Source organism: Barbus barbus (assembly GCF_936440315.1).
Source record: "Barbus barbus genome assembly, chromosome: 15".
NCBI lineage: Eukaryota > Metazoa > Chordata > Actinopteri > Cypriniformes > Cyprinidae > Barbus > Barbus barbus.
Genome location: NC_136743.1, coordinates 25,167,268 through 25,194,695, shown reverse-complemented (window position 1 = coordinate 25,194,695; position 27,428 = coordinate 25,167,268). Strand labels below are relative to the sequence as shown.

At 39.3% G+C, this 27,428-nt stretch overlaps 1 protein-coding gene across 2 annotated transcripts in view; it reads right to left on the bottom strand.

The window, feature by feature from the left end:
- The window catches only part of LOC306881631 (activated CDC42 kinase 1-like), a gene marked incomplete at its 3' end in the record, with an annotated part of 45,598 nt that overhangs the window by 6,816 nt on the left and 11,354 nt on the right, over positions 1–27,428 (bottom strand). For both annotated transcript variants that reach the window (XM_079435803.1, XM_079435804.1), the window contains exons 3-11: positions 25,026–25,096; positions 18,975–19,187; positions 14,683–14,835; positions 14,102–14,379; positions 13,669–13,795; positions 13,222–13,463; positions 12,056–12,250; positions 7,002–7,093; positions 1,289–2,685 (exon numbers count right to left, since the gene is read on the bottom strand). In XM_079435803.1, coding sequence (XP_079291929.1) covers positions 1,289–2,685; positions 7,002–7,093; positions 12,056–12,250; positions 13,222–13,463; positions 13,669–13,795; positions 14,102–14,379; positions 14,683–14,835; positions 18,975–19,187; positions 25,026–25,096 — 2,768 coding nt within the window. The remainder of the gene's footprint in view (positions 1–1,288; positions 2,686–7,001; positions 7,094–12,055; positions 12,251–13,221; positions 13,464–13,668; positions 13,796–14,101; positions 14,380–14,682; positions 14,836–18,974; positions 19,188–25,025; positions 25,097–27,428) is intronic.

The following is a 27,428-nucleotide window of genomic DNA, read 5'->3' as shown; positions in this document are numbered from 1 at the left end:
TGTGTTTCTTTGGCACCTAAAGGAAATAAGAAAATGCAATTGTGCACTTGCATTTTCATTATCTAATTCAGAAATAACATATCTTACTTCAGGCAGTTAAATACTCAATTATAGGCTAACTATGTCTATGACTAAATGCAAATACTTTGCTAGACGAATAGCATATACATTGTTATTCACTATTTTACCTTCTTCTCATGTTTACAGTTCCCCGTGAGGCCTCACCACTGAAGTTACGTGCGAACTGGAATGGGTCTGGTTTGTGGCAAACGGTTAAAAAGTCTTCGTCTCTCATTTTCTGAATGAATGTCTCTGTCCCCTATTCTGCGCGGCTCGGACCATTGAACCGCGCAGATGACATGTCAGCGCGGCGCGAGCTCTGTAAACCCCCGCTGTCTCGTCCCACTTTTGGTCCGGATCGCGCGAGCGGAGAGTATCGCACTTAATGCTCAGGCGCGATCTCTTTAGCACCTCAGTTAAAGCAGCAAGTGAACCCATTATATATTTCCATTTACTACTATAGTATGAAATGAACATGATCAAAAGGTAGGCAATAAGAAAACCTATAGTACAACTTACTGAAATGTTTTATGTAAAAGCTCATTCAGTGTTTCAAACTGAGGAAATGTATAAAGCTTGTAAACATTGCATTGTAATACATTTACCTCAGAATAACCACTCAGTGTCCATAAACTCATCAGTCAGCTAGAAAAACAACTATAAAGAGGAGCGTTTTGCTATATTCATGCGCTGTTGCATATTCATATTTTTACTTATTGTGTTGTACATGATTCAACTCCTCCTATAAAATTGCATTTTACTAATGAAGAAAAACAGACTGAATGTGTGAAAGACGTGACAACATTTATAGGATGCACTGCACTCAGTTGCCAAGTGATGCTTATGGTCCATGATATTGGTACAGATTCTGTGTAACGAACAATTCTTTGTGACTGTACATTTCAAGTTGTAAAAGACATTTAATTCACACTTTAAGTGAACCTTAGTCCCCCGGTCGACCTGATCATCTACAAGATGGATTAAAATGCTGATAAAGCCTAGAAAAGATAAGACATAAACACATGACAAAATGATTGAAATGTTAAAATAGGGGGGAAAAATAAAATGATAATAATAAAATAAACCACTTTTTTCCCTGTGGCACCTAAAAAAATTATTTGGCGCCTAAGTTTTTCTTTTATAGGAGCCAATGGCTCCTTACTCGATTTTTTTGTCTGGAGCCCTGAATAACATGGATCAGTTTAAAATAAATCTCCAAATCTCTTACCAGTTCGACTTTATCATGGTTGCTGGTGCTGTCAGCCCTGTTAAATGAGCCATCAGAGCTTACTCGGCACAGGCTGAGAGAGTTCTTCAGCCCCCCTCTAAATCCAGAGCCCATCAGACTGCTGTTGTTATTGGAGGAGAAATTGGACTTGAGATCCCCTTGTTGATGAACCATGGGCTTAACAGTGGCTGTGTTTACCTGCTTCTTTTCCTCACCACTCTCTGCCTCTTTGAAGAACTTATCGTAGCGGTCCAGATACGGAGGCCTCTCAGGCAGGAGGTAGTAGTGTGTGTTGCTGACCTTCTTGCCATCACGTACGATAGGCAGAATGCAGGGCCCTTTGGCCGGCTCCTTATCTTTGCCCTGTGCCAGGATGACCTTGGGAGCAGCATATTTGGGATCGGAGGCGAAGCTCTGAGTAGTTGGCATTAGTTTAGCAGGTGAGGTGGAGAGGTAGGATGGGCCATAGATGGAGGAACCTGAGCAGAGGCTGCTTCGAGTCTGAGGGGAGCCCACGTGTGGACTTGGCGTGCGAGAGCCCGGCTGAGAGAGGGGATCCCGAGGAGGAATCTTGGGTGGACGCTCCTTATCATCATCATTTCCAGAGATTAGAGACAGCTCACCAGACCAGCGAGCATAATCGCCACCTGCACGTTTGACTGGACGGGGTGGTATGGGGATACGTGGTGGTAGCTGTGGTTTGTCCTCAGAAAAAGTTAGGACTATCTGGCGGTGTGGCTCCAGACCGGGGCTGGTAGAGCTCACAGGTACATTGAGGTGCCTCATACACTCCTGCTGCAGCTCTTGGAAGATCTCAGCAGACTGCGAGAAGGTGCTGGCATTGCTCTGCCTGCAGGGCAAAAATAAATTGTCTTCTACATGAGGCTTACATTCTCCAGTAGGAGTGCAGGACATACGTGGAGAGCATAGTTCATCAGCTCCTTGTTCTGCACTGTTGATGGAGCTCACTTCAAAGTCATCCTCATCTTGTGCTACATCATCATAGGCTGGGGGTGGAGGGAGAGGCCGGGCATCCCAGTCCACCACTGGGGTAGGGTGAAGGGGGCGGGGTAGAGAGCGTGAGGGGCTCTGTGGAGGAGTTATGTCTAAAATGTTCTCTGCTTCAAGTGCCAGTTTAGCCAGGGTTGGGATCTGAAGCTCCACCACAGGAGAGGGTGAAGGTGTGGCCGATGGAAACTCTTCTCCAAAGTCTATGAGAGAGACTTCTGTGTGAGTGCTGCCCCCTGGAGTCCGCACACTGTATATGGAACGATCACCTAATTTGGTAGCACAGACCCAGGCAGCTGGTTTGAGCTTAAGGCCCTTCTTCAAAGAGAGCCGCCGAAGGCCTGATTGTGTTTGGTTCTCGTCCTCAGCAACAGCATCGTAGGAGGGTTCTAGTTACATGAAAATAAATAAAAAATTGTAAGCAAATGTTTTCTGAAATGTTGAGATTGAAATGTAATTTAATGATAGGAACTGTAAAACAGAAGAAATATTTTTCGGGGTTAAAATATAAACACAGCACACATTAGAACAGTCATGTAGGTACATTATATCTCACATTCCTCCAGAGAAACTAATGAACACTAACATGTCTCATATTGTGTCCAAGCGATTCTATAAAGGTCTAGGTTATGTAGGTTAATATTGGTCTCACTGAGACAGGCCAGCAACTGCCACTGACATGAACAGAAATGCAAACAGACAGAAATCTTTGGCTTCTACATACAAAAATTGTGGTTCAGTATTAAACTACAAGGGTTTGTGACACTATTGCTGGTATCTCCAAATTATTGTTTGATCTCAAACTAAATGTTTTGTGAAAAATGTATTTTGAACATTTGACAGACTCGTAGTATGTCAAGCCGTTTTGACTTTTATTCCTTCTCAGGATATGAATTCTTGATATCAACAATTCAGTTTTCACTAGTTCAAATGCTAATTCTTGATATCAGCAATTGTATTTCCACTAGTAACAATGTTAATTCTTGATATCAACAATTAAATTTTCACTAGTTAAAATGCTAATTCTTGATATCAACAATTTAATTCTTGATATCAAGAATTCAGTTGTTGATATCTGTAATTGTATTTTCACTAGTTAAATGTCACCATAGGCTGTCATTCAAAATCAATTCTTGATATCAACAATTAATTTCTTACTAGTTGAAATTCCAATTTCTCATATCAGAAATACAATTCTTACTAGTAAAAATGTCTATTCTTGATATCAAGAATTTAGTTCTTGATATCAACAATTTAATTGTCACTAGTGACAATTAAATTGTTGATATCAAGAATTAAATTGTTGATATCAGAAATTACCCTCCCAATTGTTGATATCAGAAATACATTTTCAGATATCAGAAATGAACATTGTCACTAGTGACAATTAAATTGTTGATATCAAGAATAAACATTTTAACTAGTAAAAACTGAATTGTTGATATCAAGAATTCATATCCTGAGAAGGAATAAAAGTCAAAACGGCTTGCCATACTCGTAGAGGAGGGAATTTAGAACGTAGACTTTTGCAGAAGGAATGTAGTTGGATTTTTTATCTTAAATGTTTACACCCTCTTGGTAAGAATGAAGATTTATCTTTGAAATGTTTTCTTATAATAATTGAAGGATATATTTGGGGAACCCTAACAAGTACTTTGGTATGATGTCTATTTATTGTATATAAAAACTGATGAGATTGTTTTATTGGTATATATTTGTATGTATATTCTGTTGGTCTAGTTATATATGGATCATTTTGGATGATTTGGAAATGCATTTGCTGTATTTTGTTTTATGTCTGAGATATGTATATATTTTTTGAAAGATGTTTTTTGTATCTTAGTGACATTAGGTGTATTGTTTGGCGATACGGCCTTTTCTATTTGTGGTCTGTGAAAAATACAAAAAAAATAAATAAAGGAAAAACATGTTAAATGGATATACAATATTAACTTAACTAATCCTTAAGTTAACAAGTACAGTTTCTTTGACCCACCCACATTCAAATTAAAATGAAAATGTAACAAACAAGACAATGTCTTGTAAGAATGTCTACTAATAACTATGTAATACTAATAAAAATGAATGTAACAGCCTTGTAATATGAGCAAAATATGTAAATACATTAATATGGTACTATTTGTATGTTATTATAGGCCACCATGTTTGTGGACATAGTACAACATGTCGTAACATAGTTATGTCATCATTCAACTTTCAAGTCAATGAAATGCAGACCAGTTCTTACAGATTTGCAAATCCACAGAGTACAGCTCTGTAATCAGCATCATTTTGGTTAAAAAAAATGGATATTATAGGACCAGCTGTTTACCAAACGTCATGTCAGCGCATGAGACCACAGCAAACACATGACTAAAAGACTTGAGCAATTAAGAGAGAAACAGAGGGAGTGAAAGGGCAAACACAAATGCATACAATACAGATGTGCTTTACCTTTGAGGAGGGGTGCTAGGAGAGAACAGAGGGAGCATGAGCAGTGCTTAAACTGAACTGAGGGTCCACACTTACTCTTAACCAGCAAAGATGGCTGAGGGGGCCGAGGGGGAGGCTCCTCTGCAGAGCAAGCAAGCGAGTTAAAGATAGCAAGATATGCAAAAAAGCAGGTTGGAAAAAAAACAACAAAAAAAAACATAAGAACAATAAGTACATAACAGAGAGAGAAGAAAGAAGCACAAAGTATGAGGACCTGTATTAAAGAAGCAGTGAACTGAAAAAGGAAAAAGTATTTTTGTTTTTAATTTGAGAGGTTGGAGTTATTTTTTTAATCAATAGTTTCAAGTCAGGTTTTAGATTACAGGGTTCCCACACTTTTAATAAATAAATTATAAATTACAATAAATTACTTTCCAGTCATTTATGATTTCTAGATAAGCATTTAAATGATTTAACTGATTTGCCAGTAAATCATTCAGAGCAGTCTCAGATCTGTAGTTTTCTTGTTCTTGTTTTCTAAACGGGGGAAATCATTCAAATGTTTCTTCTATTTGGTTAGACTCTTTTGTGAAATGCCTCCTGATTGGCTACAATGTCTATTAACCATTTCTGTTCTGGGATTTAGCTCATAGCTAGGGTTGCCAACCTCAGAAAATGAAAATACGGGACAATCGGGGGGGTGGGGGGGGGTTATGTTATGTCAGTATGTCTTTAATATATATATATATATAAATCCTACAGATTTGCATTATACAATATTAAGAAAATCAGGCCCTTTCTCTTGGAACTTGCAACACAACTCCTTGTTCTGTCCAGACTTGACTATTGCAATGCTCTCTTGGCAGGTCTTCCAGCCAATTCTATTAAACCTCTACAATTAATCCAAAATGGCGCTGCAAGATTAATCTTTAATGAGCCGAAAAGAACGCACGTCACGCCTCTGTTCATCAATTTGCACTGGCTACCAATAGCTGCTCGCATTAAATTCAAGGCATTAATGTTTGCCTACAGAACCACCACTGGCTCTGCACCCCTTTACCTAAATTCATTACTTCAGACTTATGTGCCCTCTAGAAGCTTGCGTTCTTCAAGTGAATGGCTCATTATTGTGCCATCCCAAAGACGCACAAAAACACTTTCACTGACTTTTTCATTAACTGTTCCCATCTGGTGGAATGACCTGCCCAACTCGATCCGAGCAGCCGAATCCTTACCCATCTTCATGAAACGGCTAAAAACTCATCTGTTCCATCTTTACTTAACCCTCTAACTCTAGCACTCTCTATTCTAATTTTATTTTATCTTAGTCTTTTTATTTAAAAAAATAATAATAATAATAATAATAATAATAATTATCTGTACTGCATTAGGCTAACCAAGTTGGTTTTGATTGGTTCTTATGTCCTCATTTGCAAGTCGCTTTGGACAAAAGCGTCTGCTAAATTACTAAAGAAAAATATATATCCACATATACACACACACACACACACACACACACACACACATATATACACAGTAGTGTATATGAAAATGAGTATCTTATAAATTTAATATGGGCTGCTTTTGGTGCTTGACACTTTTTATTGGTCATTTTGTGTTTCGAGAAAAATGTAAAATGTTTCTCTCTATTTAACAACATTGAAAGATGTCTTCCCTTACTGATCATGTCTGTAACGCGGCTGGATGTTGGACTCATGAAAAATAATCACGTTGTTTATATTCACCAAAACTGATTTACTGAAGTCAAAACACGGACGGAATTGGCGTGAGGAATTCGCTTGCTGTGAGGGGGGGAGCGACCAGCCGTCAGAGGATTGCGCAGTCTTCCTCAGTTATGTTCACGATTTCTGATTTACTATACTACGTGAGGGTGGCTGTGACTGGATGATGACAGGTATCGGTGATCATTTTCAAGTGATCAGCACTCCTGCTGTTGTATCAGTCAGCGGTTAGCAGAAACGGGACAAGGGAGGTCATGTACGGGACACATAAATTGAGCCCAATATACGGGACCTCCCGGCTAATACGCAACCCTACTCATAGCTGCATTTACAAATTTGAGTGAGAAGAAACATTTCTTATCAATTAAAGAGTTGTGCTGCCTAAGTTTTTTTCTTGAATCTGTGATGCATGATTTCTTCAGGCCTGAAAACACAATTTTAAAATACCTTAACATTTCTAGTTTTTCTATGACCATGGGAAGCATGTTTAATAATGTTTGCACTTTACTAACTGAAAGGCATTTGCTCACTCTTAGCACGTCCAGGGAGTTGAGTTGGTCTGGCAGAGTTCAGCTCCAGCCCCAGCACATCTGGAGGATCCATGGGATTCCCAAGATAAAGACTGCAAAAGAAACAGAATGACAAAAGCATTTAGCAGCCCATCAGTGTATATAGGAGATCATTTCTTAGTTTTGAGAAAAACTGCCTCTGGAACTCTGCCAAACGAAGATTTAATGACACTGTATAACCAAAGTAATAAAAAGACATTTCCGATTTTAACAGCAGCTGATGTTTTATGGAGGTATTTACAGCTGTGATATCAGTTGATGCAGCCAAGTTTATGGTAGGGATAGAGTTATACTGCCACCTTGTGCTGATGAAGCAAAGTGCTTATATCATGTGCAAAGACTTGGGCCTTGGCTCCATGTAAGTGAATGTGGCACTTTACTTAGTGGCCATGACAGAAGTATCTGTCCATCCAGTGTGCGACCTGCAAGGTTTCATCTCACTCAATGAGGACATTATACAACTACTGCTGCAGGCCCTCTAGTCTACACAGTAACACTATGCATGCTGGTGCTCACTACAAACAAACAAGGCATTATTTCCTCTTTGAAGAAGGGCCTTAATCTCAGGGAGCCCTACTCTGATCTATATTAATGTAGCATTTATTAAAACGTGCTGCAGGTTTGTGAGCAGGTTATAAAAAGAGAAATGTGGTTCTGTGAGAGGTTAGCAGAACATAAACCTGTTTTGTGAGAACACTGGTTACATAATCATAATCAGAATGAGCTTTATTGTCCAAGTATGTTTACACATACGAGGAATTAGTTTTTGTGACAGAAGCTCCACAGTGCAACAGAGAGACAGCAACAGGACAGGACACAGATAATAAAGAATAATACAAATATCCAAATAGGCAATGTACAAAACAGCTAAAACACAATATACTGTATAATATAGACAATTATGTGTGTACAGGTCTGATATGTGCAAATTTGAAATGAAAAAATTAGATAAATAAAAAAGTAAGCAAGTGTAGTGAATAAATAATAGAGTTGTGCGTTCCACGTTTTATTGTCAAGTGTTCATGAGATGGATTGCCTGAGGGAAGAAACTGTTCCTGTGTCTGGTCGTTCTGGTTCTCAGAGCTCTGTAGCATCGACCAGATGGTAACAGTTCAAAGAGGGAGTGTGCTGGATGTGAGGGGTCCAGAGTGATTTTACCAGCCCTTTTGCTCACTCTGGATAAGTACAGTTCTTGGAGAGTGGGGAGGGTTGTACCAATGATTCGCTCAGCAGTCCGGACTACCTTCCGTAGTCTTCTGAGGTCAGATTTGGTAGCTGAGCTGAACCAGACAGTTATTGAAGTGCAGAGGACGGATTCAATGATGGCAGAGTAGAATTGTTTCAGCAGCTCCTGGGGCACATTGAACTTCCTCAGCTGGCGAAGGAAGTACAACCTCTGCTGGGCCTTTTTCACAATATAGACAATGTGATTGTCCCACTTCAGGTCCTGAGAGATGGTGGTGCCCAGGAATCTGAATGACTCCACTGTTGTTACAGTGCTGTTCATGATGGTGAGTGGGGGGAGTGCAGGGGGGTTTCTCCTGAAGTCCACGGTCATCTCCACAGATTTGAGCGTGTTCCACTCCAGGTTGTTAAGACTGCACCATACAGCCAGCTCCTTAACCTCCTGTCTGTAAGCAGACTCGTCACCATCTTGAATGAGGCCGATCAGTGTGGTGTCGTCTGCAAACTTCAGGACCTTGACAGAGGGGTCTTTAGATGTGCAGTCGTTGGTGTAGAGGGAGAAGAGCAGTGGGGAGAGAATGCAGCCCTGAGGAGCTCCAGTGCTGATGGTATGAATGCTGGATGTCTGTCAGGAAGCTGGTGATCCACTGACAGACGGAGGTGGGGACGGAGAGCTGAGAGAGTTTATTCTGAAGGGTGTCCGTGATGGTGGTGTTAAAAGTGGAGCTGAAGTCCACAAACAGGATCCTCACATAAGTCTCTGGTCTGTCCAGATGCTGCAGGATGAAGTGCAGTCCCATATTGACAGCATCATCCACAGACCTGTTTGCTCTGTAGGCAAACTGCACAAGGTCCAGAAAGGGTCCAGTGATGTCCTTCTGATAAGCCAAAACCAGTCTTTCAAATGATTTCATGGCCACAGACGTTAGAGCCAGTAATTTATATACTGTCCAGCAATTTTGGGTTTCTTTGGGACGGGGATGATGGTGGAGCGTTTGAAGCATGAGAGGAATTCGCACAGCTCCAGTGGTCTGTTGAAGATCTGTGTGAAGATGGGGGCCAGCTGATCAGCACAGATTTTTAGGCAGGCTGGTGACACACCATCTGGGCCTGGTGCTTTCCTTCTTTTGTTCTTTCTGAAGACCTGACACACGTCATCTTCACTGATTTGAATTGTAGGTGTGGGGGAGAGGGGTGTTGCTGGAGGTGTGAATGGTTGTGTGGAGAGGTGTTCAGGGCGGGTGTGGGTTGTTTTTTCAAACCTATAGTAAAAGTCATTCAAATCGTCTGCCAGTTGTTGATTCTCCAGAGTGCTGGGGGATGGTGACTTGTAACTGGTGATATCCTTCATACCTTTCCACACTGAAGCAGAATCATTGGAAGAGAATTTGTTCCTTAGCTTGTCAGAATAATTCCTCTTTGCCACTCTGATCTCCTTTTCCAGTGTGTATTTGGCCTGTTTGTACAAGACTTTATCCCCCTTTCTGTAAGCAGCATCTTTGGCCTGACGGAGCTGTTTGAGTTTTGCAGTGAACCATGGTTTGTCATTGTTGTAGGTTAAATGAGTCCTGGTAGGAATGCACATATTCTCACAGAAACTGATATAAGATGTTACAGTCTCTGTGAGCTCGTCCAGATCAGTGGCAGCATTTTCAAAAACAGTCCAATCGGTGAGAGAGAAACAGGCTTGTAAATCCCGCTCTATTTCATTAGTCCATCTTTTAACAGTTCTTAATACAGATTTGCAGATTTAAGTTTCTGCCTGTCGAATAAGATGAACCAAACAGTGATCAGAGAGTCCTAAAGCTGCCCGTGGGACAGAGTGATATGCATCCTTTATTGCTGTGTAACAGTGATTCAATATATTACTGTCTCTGGTGGGACATGTGATGTGCTGTCTGTATTTTGGCAGTTCGCGGGAGAGATTTGCTGTATTAGAGTCCGGGTGTTGTTGCTCACTCTCTGTGATCATATCAGCGAGTTTCTGTAAAGCTGTGCTCAGTAGTTTTTCAATTATAGAATAATAGACAGAATTTTAGACATCATACAAGTGATTTATTTGAGCACTATAAAATACAAAAATAGTTATTTGAGTAATAAAAAGGAAAAAAAAATTGCTTTGTATATAGTATGTATACTGAAGTATTCTGATTGCCAGACATAAAGTGATATTGGCAGAGATGGTCATCCAGTCAGTAATCACACGCTGATGTGCATCTATTCAGATGATAATCATACAGATGGGCCATATAATCAATAATAGCTGATCATTGAATCACAATGAGAGCCGTCATAGAGTCGGTAATAAATACGCTGATGTCCGTCTATACAGATTATAATGATGCAGACACGGCCACATTCCCCACACAATACACACACACACACATAAAAAATGTTGAAGAAAAAAAAACCTTCTACAGAACCGTGTTGTTTTGTTACCACCAAGACGCTGTTTTTGAGCGTAATTTACTCCATAACGGACGCGAACAATAACTCCGGAAGAAATGAAACGTAAACAAAGGAATATTCATCCTTATTACAGCGTTATTGTTTCGCTGGACTAAAAGTGCTCGCTGGGATGTTGTTCTGTGGACCCTTACCTCTCTAACTAAACTGGGATTTCAGCAGTGGACGCGTTTGTGGCTCGTTATTACAATGAATCTGGTACGTAGTGCTTTTTTTCTCTGCTTGTTTTGATGTGTACTGCTTACACAAATGTAGCAAATGCATTCCTTATAAGCTTTCCATCGGAAAACAGCGATCTGTCGTCGATGCTTGAGGCTTAGACCTTCAGAATGATATATAGTTTGCCAAGATTAATGATATCCTTTCACGTTAAATTCATTCATAAACATTAAACTAGTGGGGGGGGGGACGCTTCAGTGCGCTCACGCACTGGTGAAGGTTAACAGGTTAATGAAGGGCGTTTCTAGATCTGAACAGCACATCTTCTTTAACACAGTTACATCTGTACACCACCTCTCATTGATGTAAAAGCACATCCTGCCGCGATTTCCCTGTTGATTCCGCTTCCCGATCTGCTCTGATCAGCTGTAAATTAGGCAGATGTAGTACGCTGTCCGGTATGTCACCATTTAGCCAGGTTTCCGTGAGACACAGAGCAACAGAGTTACAAAAATCCTTGTTTGTCCGGGAGAGCAGAAGGAGTTCGTCCGTTTTGTTGGGTAGAGAGCAGAGATTCGCCAGATGGATACTAGGCAACGGCATTCGAAATCCATACTGACAAAGCTTCATGACCGTGCCGGCTCGCTTCCCCCGTCTGCGCCTCCTGAAGCGTTTGACCAGAGCTACGGCTCCGCCAACTACAATGTCCAGCAAAACGTCTGAGTAGTCAAAATATGGTAAAAGATTTTGTGGTGTGTTCTGCCGAATGTTCAGCAGGTCATCCCTGGTAAAACTGATCGTATTTGAGTAAAAAAAAACAGGAAAAACAAACAAAAACAGTACAAACACTGAAGAGCAATGCACAGTAGCTGCCATCTGTGGAGCCATCTCGAACCAATACACAAAACCGACACTTTCACTGTGATACAGACAAGCCTTTAAACCAGCGATAGACCGATACATCGGCCAGCCAATGATACAATTAATCAGCCAAAGTTAAGCCGATATTTGTGACTGTGTGGCCAATTAATACTTAAGCTCTCAAAAATGAACATACATAAGAATAGAGCCACTCTACTCCTTAAAAATGGTCACTAGCACTTGAAAAAACACCGGAGAACCACCAATTAAAACATTTTAGAGAATGTAATAAAAACTACAGATAATACAGAATGTACATGTGAGATTAGGTTTAAGAGACTCACTCATCGATCCTGTCAGGAAAGCCCCAGCAGCGGTGAGGGTTAGTGTCTCCATGGCCCGTGTGAATGAAGCTGTTCTTCAGTGGACGGCTTATGTCATGGGCAGAAAGACCTGCCACTGACGTGACTGTGTTCCTAGGAAACTGACCAACCTTTAGGGTACGCTTGTTCTGACCTCTCCACCAGTAGTTCTCTGCTCTGCAGGACACACAGAGACCATTTAAAGACAAAAGCATAGCATCTCTCTTATTTGGCTACTTCATTAAAGAGGTGCATTAAAGAGGGCTGGGAACTGAGAACTAATTAGTATTCTTTTTTTTTTTTAATTATTATATTTTTAACAGTTCTTGAACAGTTTTTGCGACCAGTATTGAATGATTCCCAAAGGAGTGAATCAAATGAGCAGATTCTTGTTAGTAAATCAAACTATACAAGAAACTATAGAACCAGAATTAAATTCATTACAATTTCCATCTCTAGATCTAGACCAGACTTCCAAGAGGGCCTCAAGATGACTTCAAATTATTTAAAATACAACAAAATGTGAATTAAATAAATGAACAACTGCTTCCTTTGAAGAACCAGGATTCTCACATTTACTAACCCTCATGTTCCCAACCTAAATTTCTTTCTTCTGTTGAGCACAAATAATTTTCTGCTGTTGTGCAAAAAAGATAATATTTTAAAGAATGTTGGTAAACAACAGTTGATGGTAGACATTCAATTGTTTGGAAAGAAACCCATACAGGTTTGGAACCTGAGGGTGAGTAAACTACATTTTTGTATTATTATTTTTGGATCAACTATCCTTTTAAATTTCATGGCAATTTTTATAATGAACATACATTTTTCTAGTTATGCCAAACATATTTTTTTTCCCCCAGATAATTGTGAAAATTTAAAAATCTGTATCCTTCATCATTATATAGCAAGTCAAAAATATGTGGCAAAATCGTTAAAGTCACTGGTTAAAAAGATCACCAAAGAACATATTGTCATTAAAATGCATGGATTTCTCAGGTCCTTGATTCAAAAAGTTACTCCAGGAACCACTGGGGTAGATTGTTATTTTCAGCTTGCCTGTCCTAAAATCATTCACTATAAAATGAAAGTGTCATATCAATCATGAATCCATTAGCCCCATTACATTCTATGGTATAAAAGCTCACCTGCCCTCTATGATGGTAATGACATCATTCATCTGGATTTGAAGCTTGTCAGGTTCATCAAAGTCTTGCAGGGCCCTCATGTCTGTAGGCATGGTCTCCACCAGAAATTCCCTTAGAGCCACGAAGGTGGGCCTGTCATCTGGTTTCTGAGCCCAGCACTGCATCATGACATTATAGATGTCCTGAGGACAGTCCTCAGGCTTAGGCAGTCTTTCACCCTCCTTATCTATTTTGTGGAGGATCTGTCAAAAACACATTTATTTTTTCTTATGATTTTCTTACCCAGTAAGTAAATGCAATAATATCATGATCACTATTCAGAAATAAATGCAATATTAGGCTATGAATGTCTTGATTTTTGGGATCACTGTCAAATATCAAAGCTGGTCTTTCATTAGACAGATGTTTATGACTAAATGGAAATTCAGAGTGCACGAGGAGGGGTACCTGACTACCATTTAGACCCAGCCATGGCTCCTGACCAAAGGTAAACATTTCCCACAGCGTCACACCAAACATCCATGTGTCTGTTGCGTGAGAAAACGTGCGTGTCTTCAAGCTCTCTGGGGCACACCTATGTAAGAAAAAAACACCATGCAGAAATTTGGTCAGTAGAATAAAATGCCTGTAAATACACAACCCACTAAGGGGAAAATGACATGAGGATCATGCACAGTTCATTTAATCAAATCAAGGGCCACAAACAATGACCTCATTCAAATTAAATCTGAATCCTGAGTTCTGGCCTGTCACTGAATACAAACAAAACCAACCAAATTAATTAAAGCTCTCCGTATCCCTTCTCGACAGATTCAAACCACATGCAAACAAACTCTTCAATTGTAAATATATATCCAGTCTCTCCAACCCTCTCCCTCACCAGGCAAATGGGACTTTGCGATGCTCTTGCATGACATAATGCTCATCATTCTTAGGCAGCGCCCTCATCAGTCCGAAGTCACCGATTTTGACCTGCTCAATGGAAGCTAGGAGGATGTTTCTGGCTGCCAAGTCTCGGTGGATGAAGCGCTTGGACTCTAGGTAGGCCATGCCATTGCATATCTGGATGGTGTACTGACACAAAGTGGAAATGAGGAAATGGCCCAGGGACTTTCGCAAGCAATCCAGCATGGAGCCAAGAGGTGCAAGCTCAGTCACCTTAGAGAAAGAAGGGTAATGAAGAGGGTCATTTAGGGAAGGGAAGCAGAGGAAGAAGGAGGGCACAATATTAAGTTTCATTTCCCAACTGAAAAACAGATTTGACAAGAAGCATCTTGCTGTTGGAGACAATGCCAATCAGGAATAACTCGAGAAGTCAGTGTCAGCAAATAATGAGTCAAAGAGAGCACGCAAATGTCAAGCCTTATTTTAACTCACCCCTCCCTTCTCAAGACCTCGATACTTTAGCACCCTGTCTTCACCACCAATTTGATGTAGATGTTAACACGCACACTCACTCACCATCTTCATGGGGTGTGTGAGGACGACTCCGTAGAGACGGATGAGGTTCTGGTGGTCAAGAGAGTGCATGGCATTGACCTCACGGATGAAGTCATCCAGAGCATCTGGTTGGTTGAGCACGTCTGTCTTCAGACACTTCACTGCCACATTGAGCTGAGAAGGACATGTTGAAAGAACAACTCAGACAGGAAATCAGCACAAATTCATCATAAGTCCCTGCATGAGAACACATCTGCCTTTGCTGGGGAGAGCTCCCAGCAGCTGGACTAACCTGTACACATTACAATCCCACACACGCTAATGACCCCCTCTGAGACCTGTCTCTACACTGTTGCTGGTCATCACTGAAGTTCAGAGCAACTTTATTTCCTGTGCTCAGCTTGGACTCTGGCTGAAGTTCCACCTTTTGGAAAGAAATCATGTAACATCTGTCATTACTCTGCCTAAATTATGACCAGACCCATCTGCATTACTTCACGAGTTTAAATACATTTTAAATGGTTATCTAGGTTTTTACATTTTCAGAGTGAACTAAATAGTGCAAATAAATTGGATCTTTCTGAACGGCATCCTTCTGTAAATTCAAAGCAGGTGTCACTCAAAAACAGTTTTGGGAAACTGCGTATGAATTTACCTGGTAGTGTCAATAATATGCATACATCGTTAGAATGTATTTGACAGTTTATGTTGTCCACCTGTTGCTTCTGTTATGTACGATATTTTTTTCCTCTGCTTAACACTTTAACCTTCAACCCCATTTAGGGCCTCGCAGGTGAAAATAACCTACCTGAATTAAAATGGTAACAGTTTGTGACAAAGTGTGCTTACACAAACAAATTAGGTATCTTTGGAAAGAAGAGACTCTGGGCTTTACTATCTATCATCCAGAGTTGATAATGCTCAAAAAGATAAAAAGTTATAGACACTGACGTGCCTTGAAAAATATTTTTCCACACTGAATGTTTTTTTATTTCATATACAAATACATGAAATAAGTCCTGGAGCAATCCAGAAAAGTAATGGATCGAAAGCCATGTGTCTCATCAGTTCATATTTCAAATTTGAAGAAGATACCATGAAAAATGAGATTCCTGCAATATTTTTTCTGAAACTATTTATAGTCCCCCCACCCCCCTGTTTGAGGAAAAATAACCACCAAATGGATTGCAGAATTATACAAGCTATTTTAGTCATTATACATGTTCCTGCATAGTTTTTCAATTATAAAATAATAGACAGATTTATTTGAGCACTAAAAAATACAAAAATAATTATTTGAGTAATAAAAAAGGAAAAAAAATAGAAAAAAATGCTTTGTATATAGTATGTATACTGAAGTATTCTTCGTTATTCGTTATTACAATGATAAATATCACTGCCAGACGTGAAGTGATATTGCCAGACATGGTCATAGAGTCAGTAAACACACGCTGATGTGCTTCCATTCAGATTATAATCAAACAGATGGGCCATATAATCAATAATAGCTGATCAATGAATCACAATGATAGCCGTCATAGAGTCGCTAATAAACACGCTGATGTGCGTCCATACAGATTATAATCATGCAGACACGGCCACATTCCCCACACAATACACACACACACATATAAAAAATGTAGAAGAAAAAAAAAACAGTTTTTTATGGATAAAGCAGATCGCTAAGTTATGCCCCGCTCAGATGACAGCGTGCGTCACAGAAGCGTCACTGCCGGCAGGAGGGAGCGCCAAATTCAAATAATCTATATTCCGCTTTTCTGAGACTTTTTTTTCCGTAGACGGTCTCATTATGTTTGTAAGACCGTATTCTACAAAATCGTTTTGTTTTTTTACCACCAAGACGCTGTTTTTGAGCGTAATTTATTCCATAACGGACGCGAACAATAACTCTCTGAAGAAATGAAACGTAAACAAAGGAATATTCATCCTTATTACAGCGTTATTGTTTCGCTGGACTAAAAGTGCTCGCTGGGATGTTTTTCTGTGGACCCTTACCTCTCTAACTAAACTGGGATTTCAGCAGTGGACGCGTTTGTGGCTCGTTATTACAATGATAAAGGTACGTACGGCTTTTTTACTCTGCGTGTTTGGATGTGTACTGCTTACACAAATGTAGCAAATTTGTGCCACTCATTCCTTATAAGCTTTCCATCGAAAAACAGCGATCTGTCGTCGATGCTTGAGGCTTAGACCCTCAGAATGATATAGAGTTTGACAAGATTAACTTTGTCCCGTTTCATTTATTCTATTAGAAAACAATGACACATGCAAACAAAGAGCGTTCAGTGCGAGGTCGCTCTGGTGCAGGCTAACAGGTTAACTGCCTTGCATGTGAAAACTGATCAAGTCCAATTCAAATCAAAAGCACTCTACTCAGATTTTTTGAGGTGATAAGCATGTACAGTGTAGAACACAAACACAGGACAAGTATCGCACTAAGGGTTAGGGGTTTGTTCAAATCTTAATTTCTATGTTTGAAAAACAGTAATAGTGATGCAAGACACACTGCACGAATTTCGGCTGTCCCAGATGAAAGACTGGCATCGTGAAACAGTCGTGGTGATTTCTGATTCGCCAGGATTGTTTCACGATGCCAATATTTCGTTTAGGACAGCCGAAAATCGTGCAGTGTGTCTCGGGCTTTAAAGCAGTGGTCTCAAACTCAATTCCTAAAGGGCCACAGCTCAGCACAGTTTAGCTCCAACCCTAATCAAACACACCTGATCCAGCTAATCAAGCTCTTCGGGATTACTAGAAACTGTTGGAGCTAAACTTTGCAGAGCTGTGGCCCTCCAGGAATCGAGTTTGAGACCACTGGATGAGGGTGTTTGAATGTTACATGCAGGAAAAGAGCAGTTGACAAATCTCAGCTTGGTCCTGACATTTTTCTGTATAGCTTAATGAAGCAGTGTTTGATCTGCACAGATGGCCACAGGAAAGTTCCCACTCAAGTCCCATGTGGAAAGAACCCTTTGGTGTGCAATATACACTATCACTACAGCCTCCGGCTCAGTTCACACAACATCTGACCCCTCATCAGGTCATTAGAGGCCCATCTCTCCCACAAACCTCCTCTAGAGAACACAGCTGCTACAATGACACATAGAAATCAGTCCTGAAACAGGGTGTTCACATGGAGCCCTGGAACACTTTAAGGGAAAGGTGGGACCACAGATACAAAGTGTCTGAAAGCTATTGTTTTGTTGATCTCAGTTTCTGAATGTGACAAACAATGTAGAACATTGGATGTAGAACATTTCCAACAAGAATATGTGCTTTGTAAGTACTAATAAACAGCCAATATATTAATAATAGGCATGTAAATAAGCAACAAGTTAATAGTGAGAATTGGTCCCTTTACCAAAGTGTCACCCTCAATTTCTGAATTCAAGTGTTGGAGATAAAAAATAAATAAAAAAAAAGATTAACAGATAAACATATCACTAAAAATGTCAATGGTACAATTTGAATCCTCATCTCGAGTACGTCCTAGTGCATGACAGAGATGGTGGCTGAATTCTGATGTCAAAGCTTGTGTTTTTAACAAAGCCCCCTCTGTTTTTCCCAGACACTTTAACCTTTCTCTCCTCCCCAACTCACCACTAGAACTCTGAATGATTAATGAATAAATTCAGAATCATGATTTTTTTTGTGATTCTCCCAGAATTCTGATGACAAAATATTTATGACCAAATATATTTATTTGAATGAAATATTTTTTAAAAATTGAATGAAGGGGTCAATCCCTGCGTCCCATAGTGACATAGTCTCATTTATAAAGACCTGCTTTTTATCGGAAGCAGCAGCATTTGTGAATGAATCTCTGAATTAATAATTCAATGACAAATACATTTTTTAGTCAAGTTGTTTCCATATAACTGCTGTAGATATCAGTTTACACCCAAACTATATTTTTTTATCCCAGTACTTCTGTTATTTTGTAACACAGAAATTGTGTAATATTTATAACACAGAAATAACGATAATGTGTACTATTTGTGAAGCTCTCACACTGTACATATTCATGGCAGCTGCTCTCTCCTGATCAGCGGCAGCACGAACGAAGATTTGAATGTTTTACAGTGCAAGCATCAGTCCAGCATGAGCAGCACATTAATAAATGACACTGGCACAGAGAGTGCGGTTTTAATTCTTTTCAATGCAAGTTAAGCTTGACACTCAGAACAGGCTTAATAGGCATAGCTGAATTGTTGTCATTTAGGAATAAGATCGCGTGACTGTTTGAATCAAGATAGCAATCTTTAAACAATTAAGCGTGCAGGGCTACTCACCACTTTTCCATTTGGCGTGAACCACTCTCCACGCTTGACCACGCCAAAGGAGCCATCGCCCAGTTTCTCAAAGAGGGCCAGGTCTTTCTCACTGATGAGACAGGTGAGGGCCTGCTGCTGTCCATCCAGTGGAGGAGGTGTGGCGGTGAGTTTTCGGAACGTACTGGCCGGCTGGGGACTGAAGTCTCCTTCTGGTCTCTTGCCACTGAACACCTGAGGGATAAACAACAATTAAGTCAACAACTAGAGGTGACAAGTAAAAGCCCTCAGCAACCTATGTGCACAAACCATGTTTTAATTGCCAGAGCTACATCAAATGTGTACCGGGAACTTGAGGACTCCTTGGACAGTCTCTATCCCATTTCTGTAATGATATGTGCTAACAGGGAACATCTCAAAACCAAAAAGGACAGCAGTAGAAATCACAATTAAAGAGAGAAAGAGCGATAGAGAGAGAGAAAGAGAGAGAGTGTGTGTGATTCCACGAAGAACTGCTTATCGGCTCTTGAGGCACTTTGTATGAGGAGCCTGTGGGTTGGCCAAGGAGAGCTGAGCTATCAAGAACCAGAGTGTGGGCTGAGGGAAGCCAGGGGCTACACACTCAAGGGACAAGGGGGATGGACGTGAACGGAACGTGGAGGAGTAAGAGGTGACCCTGACTTTAACCCTTTAAAAACAGACAGAAAGATCAGATTAGAGAGAGTGGTGACACTGCAAAAAAGAGAAAACAAAAATAGAGAAAGCCAGAACGCAATGTCTGTAGCCTTGAGAGTGAGAGCCTGGATTTGATGGACAGGCTAAAAATAGAAGAACTGAACTGGGACCAGAGTGAATATAGAGGATCTAGACAGAGCTTGAACCCCAGACTACTGTCTGATAGCCATACACATAGCAAACATATATTACACACTGACAAATGCCTCAATGTGTAACAAATCCAAACTCATCTTTCCATCTCGGTTCTGGACTTTCCATTGACATTTGTATACTGAGCCAATGATATTTTCGCGTCCTGACCCTCACAATAGCTTTTTATATTTTTACACCTTCATTAAGACATTAATCAGTATGTTTATTAAGCTGTTTCAAAGCGGGATAGTTGCTCTCCACAATATAGATGATTCAGGTTTTACTGTCCACATAATAATTGCCACCAAAACTCTATCACAAAAAACATTCAAACACAAAACTATATAGACATCCACACATATTTGCATGAAAGCAACACTTGAAACAGGAGAACACGTACTAAGGGTAAGTGTCAACTAAAGCATGCCCCCACACACTAACAGTGGAGTGAGGAGGTAGATTACTCAGTCTGTTCTCGGTGCCAGAAACGGAAACAAACAGGTGTAAATTTAGAAAGCTCTCATCCTCTCAGGCCACTTCCTGTAGGCCCAGGCCAAAGCTGTAACCAAAGCCTTCACACAAGGGAGAAAATATGTCTGTGTATGTGTGTGTGTTGGTTTCATTATTTGACATGTATGAAAGAGCTGAGAGGAGGCTAAGCGGATGGTCACATATGCATGCTCTTTATAAAAGCAGTTAACGTAATCATGTACACTTTCAGATGTTCAAAATTGTACCTTTAGGGGTACAAAAGCTTGACGCTTTTTAACATCAAAAGGGACAACTCTATACCTTATCTACACCTAAAAGGTTTATAGTAGTACCTTAAGATAATATTACTACTAACATGCACCTTTTAGGGTTAAATAAGTTACGCCATTGTCTATTTAAGGGTACTGCACCAATGGCAAGCTGCTGTACCCAAAAAGGTAAACTTTTTGCACATTTTTCCTGACAGAGTATGGGAGTAGAGGATATCTGTGTATGTGCTTCATTTAACACAAGTGTGCCATTTCTGGTGCCAAAGGTCAAGATGTCCTCTCATCCCACAGACAGAGGAATTTGCCCAAGAGCAATCCTGTGTGCATATCACTCCCACATACACGCTTCCTCTCAACACATATTGTAAATGAGCAAACACACATACACTGTCTATTATGTAAATATAAGTGAGAGTAGGAGATTAATGATGTGGCAAGTCAGATGGAGCTGGAAGAGCCAGATTCATTCTATGGTCTCTCTAATTCTAGCCTTGGCTCTTTGATACCAGTAAGGCACAAATAATACACACTTAACACACATTCAATAGGCAAACACAGAAACAAAACATTGTAGTGGTATTTTAAATATTAAAAACAGAGCAGGGCAGACAAAAATAAATACACAAAAATACGCAACTGCTGTTGCGGTTTACTCGGGTTAAAACTGACTCGCTCTAGTGTGGCCCTTGGTCAGCACCACCCAGACATCCAGCCCTATGAAAACAACTCTCACAATGAGGACACATTATAACCAGCCGTACAGAAACAGCTCAAAGCAAAGTATACATTTATTCAGGTCAGTTTATTGTATGTAATAAAAATATTCTGGGCAAAACAAGCTGCTCCTTTTATGCAGTCCAATATAGCTCCTAGCTTATTTGTTTCTACACCAAACCAACATTCAAAAGTCTGACAAACCTAAAAACAGGCTCTTTTCTAAATAAATACATTTACAAATGGATGCTATTTTTTTGCCTTTTAACAATGTTTAATATGCATTTTATTACTCATCTATTTGCTCTCAAATGGCAAATGGTCCCCGGCCATTTTGATATATATTTTGTTCTAGAGAATGAAATACATAAATTATTAAAAAAAGCCTAAATATTAAATGTCATGGAAGAATATTTTCTGAGTAATACACTGCTTTGTAGAGGGGGGTGAAAATTACTAGGAATTATTAAAAAAAGCCTAAATATTAAATGTCATGGAAGAATATTTTCTGAGTAATACACTGCTTTGTAGAGGGGGGTGAAAATTACTAGGGGGTAAAATTTACTTTAGAATGATGCCAACCTCATCATTTTATTTTTCACAGAAATCTATTGACTTTAGTGATCAAAGCAATTCTTGCATTAAGCATTAATGATTTTTTTTTTTACAATTTCTTATGGTATCTTACCTATCTTAAGTTTATTTCAAGAGATATTGGGATTTTAATGGGGAACTATGGGGATAATTAGTTTGATACACAGTTGAATTGTACAAAAACCAAATGTGGGTCACTTTGCATATTGCTTATACTTATTGCATTTAAAAACGAATATATGAAGAACAAATAATTTTGCAACAAGAAATGTAGCTTGTTTCCAAAAAAAATTGCACAACATACCGCTCTAGGAGCCAAAAACGTTGTTTTACAAAGTTTGCACGACTGCAACTCAAAGTATTAAATATATCTTAATACATTTTTTATATATATATTCTGGTTCCTAAGAAATTATTCTTTTGGAATTGTCATATTTCATGCCATATATAGTTTAATTCCAGAGATAATGGGTTCTCAATGCAGTAACATGTAGTTACAATATTGCATATTTAAACTCGTTAGCTTCAGAAGCTGTTAAAATGAACAAAATCCCTTCTTCCAAATATCCCAGAAACTGAGTCAAATACAAAATCTTATGAACAGACTACTGAGAGCAAGTTAATATTCCTTAAATAGATTTTTGGCACTCAGACAGGTTTGTTCTGATAGAGGGAAACAAGCTACATTTCTAGTTTAAACATTATTTATTCCTTATTAACATTAATGATTCCATTTAAATACCATAGGTATCATCTGTATGTAGCAGTGAAAATGGGTCAAATTAAAGGGATAGTTCACCCAAAATTGAAAATTCTATCATTAATTACTAACCCTCATGTCGTTCCAAACACGTAAGACCTTCGTTCATCTTCGGAACACACATTAAGATATTTTTGATGAAATCTGAGAGCTATCTGACCCTCCATAGACAGCAAGGGTACTACCACGATCAAGGCACAAAAACGCAGTAAGGACTTTGGTAAAATAGTCCATGTGACAGTGGTTCAACCGTAATTTTACGAAGCTACGAGAATACTTTCTGTGAGCAAAGAAAACAATGACTTTATTCAACAATTCTTCTCCTCCTCATCCTGTCTTGCCACGACGCATTTGCATGCTTTCCTCTGCATGTAAACAACGCATGTGCATGCTGCTGCTTACGTTGAACACGAGCAGAGGACAGCATGCGAATGCGTCGTCAGGGACGCTTAATATTTTAGCTTTTCAATACCATTTATGTTTACCTTTCTAAATTTTGCCATTTTATTTTTAATTGATGAAACAAAGTGAATCTTCTTCATGCAAACTTTTTCATGCTTGCCAGACCAAATACAAATTCTGTTAATATCAATGCAATATTTATGATATTAGTTCACTTTTTATCAACAAAATACTGTAAAAAGTCAATGTATCATCTAATATTCTGAAAATTTTATTTTGTCAGAATGATGCAAACCACATTTCAGCCTGGCCTACAGGATCAGCTATAAACTTAATTTCCTCTGCATTCCGAATCTATCGTCAAACACATGCACACACTCACATGCACACACAAACCCTAGGGAATGGCCCACATGGTGTTGATTTATTGCTTGTGACTGAGGCCAATTTGATCCTCTTCCTGCAGCATTTGATGGACCATTAACCTGGTTAGTGCTTTAGAGAGTGAGCGGCAGGCCTGAGCCAACACTTACTGCTTCAGCAGTCAGAGCAGACATTTCAGTATTATGTGTAAAAGAAAGAAAATAAGTTGGTAAATTTCAGAGGGGTGAAGCAACAGGCCTCACTCAAATTTAGTGTCGATGGCAAAATATGTTTCCTTACTCTAACTTTAAAGAATCTCTATTCCTGAACTGCTCAGCTCCATGAACAGCGAGTTATATTTTGAGAAGCATCATAACCTCAGCTTGACATTTAGGCTGTTAAAAAAAAGATGAAAGGCTTTGGAAATCGTCTAGGTCAGTGGTTCTCAAAGTGTGGTCCTCTAGTGGTACGCAGAGGACCACACGTGTCCACCAAAGCGGTTTGTTTTTCCCCCCCGAGGCTAGCAAATGTTTTTAATTGTTTTAAATGGGAGTGTCTTTTTTCATGTTGAGCACTCGGGTGTTTTTTTCTCGGCACAGAGAGTTGAAGAATGTTCATCTTTGGGTAAAACTTGGCGCTCATCACTGTCACTTTTTAGTCAGCTAAACAATCACAGTGGAGGAGGGGAGGGACTAATACCGTCACACCCTTCTTGTACTACGACCGACTACGACTGAACAACAATGGAGAAGTTAAAATTGCTTGTCTCCGAATATTTATGTTTTTACCAGATTTGCCGTTGTACCATAATATTGTTATGAAAATAATGCTTGGAAAAACTTCTTCATATTACTTCAGCAGATATTCCATATCATAGCAACCACAGCATCTCAACTGAAAAAAAACTAAAATACGCTGCCCTTTTAAGCGCTCACAGCTGGGCGTTTTCAGCTGGCTTTGGTGGACACGTGGCATGATTGTAGTTACTTGCAGCTACACATACAGCCTGTTTTTTTTTTTTTAAATCAAGTACTTTTGTATTTAAAAGTTAAATAAAAAACTAAGTTACTGTTCTTAAATGTTAAGTACGATACATTTTCATTTAATCTTTAAGTACAGTTTTTTAACACTGAAGTACAGTACAGTTTTTATTCAACTTTTAGGTACAATATATTTAAATGTAATAATTATTTTTTTTATTTACTTGGAAGTAAGCACGGTGCAGTGTTAATGTTCAAACTGTGTATTTACAATGTTTTGGCTGACAATAATAAATATTCTTATTAGGAATAAAACTGACTCATTTTTTTTTAACTATGCATAGTGCTATACTGTATTTTAATGTTGGCATAATGGTGGTACTTGGACAGCCAAATATTTTCTGAGGTGGTACTTGGTGTAAAAGGTTTGAGAACCACTGGTCTAGGTCAAGTGCTTTAAATGCAAGTTAGAGACTCTAAAGCGCTTGAGGGACAATGTAAGCTGAATGACCAATGAACAAAGCAAAGCCCTTTTCCGGCTGCATGTGTATAGATGTGTGTGGGTACCCATCCTGGACTGGAAGCCTCATTAATCTGTCAGTGCATGTGAGAAAGGCTGATGACATACCTTGCTCATCCAAGACTTGCGCTTGCACATGGTTTTTCTCCTCTTCACCGCCTCCCACAGCCGTCTTTGCCCTGTCAAAAAAAGCAAATGAGAGAATTATTATTTTTTTTAATGAATTTTGCCGGTCAAAAAGAAGTTCAACTTTATCAACAGTGTCATCTGGAGCAAACCAATGTATCTGAATAAAAATAAACACTTACATATTAGTGCAATAAAAATTCTTACTACCTGTGTCAAAAGAAAGCTAAAAAGCATGTTAAACCTTGTAATTGTCATGACATGTGCAAGAACTCCAGAAAAGTACTCTTTATATAGAGAAAAACCCAAACGTAGGAATTACATCAGTAAATGTTTAGACATTTTTAAACTACTGTCATCTAACCTAAATGTTTAATCACTCAATGCCTTTGTGTTTTACCATTTAAAATTTTGTGTTAATTCATATTTATATTGTTAGGAAGATACTTGCAAAAATTTGAAAGTGTACAACTATAGATAGTGCTATGGGGTGATTTTGTTGTGCAGTAGATTACACACAGCGCTGATTTCAAACTCCGAATTGAATTTTTTTTCTAAAAAAAGCAAACAGTCAGTAATAAAATAGGAACAAATAAAGAAATGACAACCAATAGAAAAATAAATACAAGAACAAGACACAAATGAAACTAATAGTGCTTTAATCTTTTCAGTTCGGTAACAGTAATAATCGGATATACTGTAGAAATACTACAGACACTGAATAATCTATTCACCTGTAAAAACACTGGGTGGTCTTCACTGTATGAATAAACAAATGACACAAACAGGTTTATTTATACTGCTGTCTCTTTAAGACCTTGGAGGATGTGCGGATCTAATTTTCTTATACACGTGTTTTGTTTCTCAGCTGTTTACATTCACGTTATATAATATAACTGTGTTTACGTGAACACTCACTAAGATGGGTATTTTGGCAATTTGCATATGTGCTGTGTCTATGTACTTAAGTTCTCTCTCGTGCATTCTTGCACTTGAATGGTTTAAAGTCGCTTGAATGTTTAAATTGGTAAGACTTAAAAAAACGTGCAAATGACACATTTCTCCATTTGTCCCAAGCGTCTTACACGCTAAATAAAAAACCTGCGAGAATGAGTAGAAACAATGCGCAAAACCTGCAATCCCATCCCGAAATTCAAGCCCTGGTTGTTAGGGCCCTATGATTTCCGCAATGCGTTAAACATGGACAGAATCATGGAATCCAGCCATAAAAATTGAATTTACTGTAATAACGCGGAATGTCATGGAATTTGCCAAATTTTGGATGAATAAATCAAAAGTAGATCAGTACACAAATCAAAACAATGTGTATATTTAGCTGCAAAAATAGTATTTAAATACAAATCCTGGATGTCCTGCGAGCCTCTGTGTGAATGAATGGAGCAGACGTGTGGATTCGCTTACTACACATAATGAAGCATGCATGATGCTCACGGTGTTTTCAGTCTCTGCTGCCAATACAGTGGGTACGGAAAGTATTCAGACCCCCTTAAATTTTTCACTCTTTGTTATATTGAAGCCATTTGCTAAAATCATTTAAGTTAATTTTTTTCCCTCATTAATGTACACACAGCACCCCATATTGACAGAAAAACACAGAATTGTTGACATTTTTGCAGATTTATTAAAAAAGAAAAACTGAAATATCACATGGTCCTAAGTATTCAGACCCTTTGCTGTGACACTCATATTTAACTCAGGTGCTGTCCATTTCTTCGGATCATCCTTGAGATGGTTCTACACCTTCATTTGAGTCCAGCTGTGTTTGATTATACTGACTGGACTTAATTAGGAAAGCCACACACCTGTCTATATAAGACCTTACAGCTCACAGTGCATGTCAGAGCAAATGAGAATCATGAGGTCAAAGGAACTGTCTGAAGAGCTCAGAGACAGAATTGTGGCAAGGCACAGATCTGGCCAAGGTTACAAAAAAATTTCTGCTGCACTTAAGGTTCCTAAGAGCACAGTGGCCTCCATAATCCTTAAATGGATGACGTTTGGGACGACCAGAACCCTTCTTAGAGCTGGCCGTCCGGCCAAACTGAGCTATCGGGGAGAAGAGCCTTGGTGAGAGAGGTAAAGAAGAACCCAAAGATCACTGTGGCTAACCTCCAGAGATGCAGTCGGGAGATGGGAGAAAGTTGTAGAAAGTCAACCATCACTGCAGCCCTCTACCAGTCGGGGCTTTATGGCAGAGTGGCCCGACGGAAGCCTCTCCTCAGTGCAAGACACATGAAAGCCCGCATGGAGTTTGCTAAAAAACACCTGAAGATTCTCTGGTTTGATGAGACCAAGATAGAAATTTTTGGCCTTAATTCTAAGCGGTATGTGTGGAGAAAACCAGGCACTGCTCATCACCTGTCC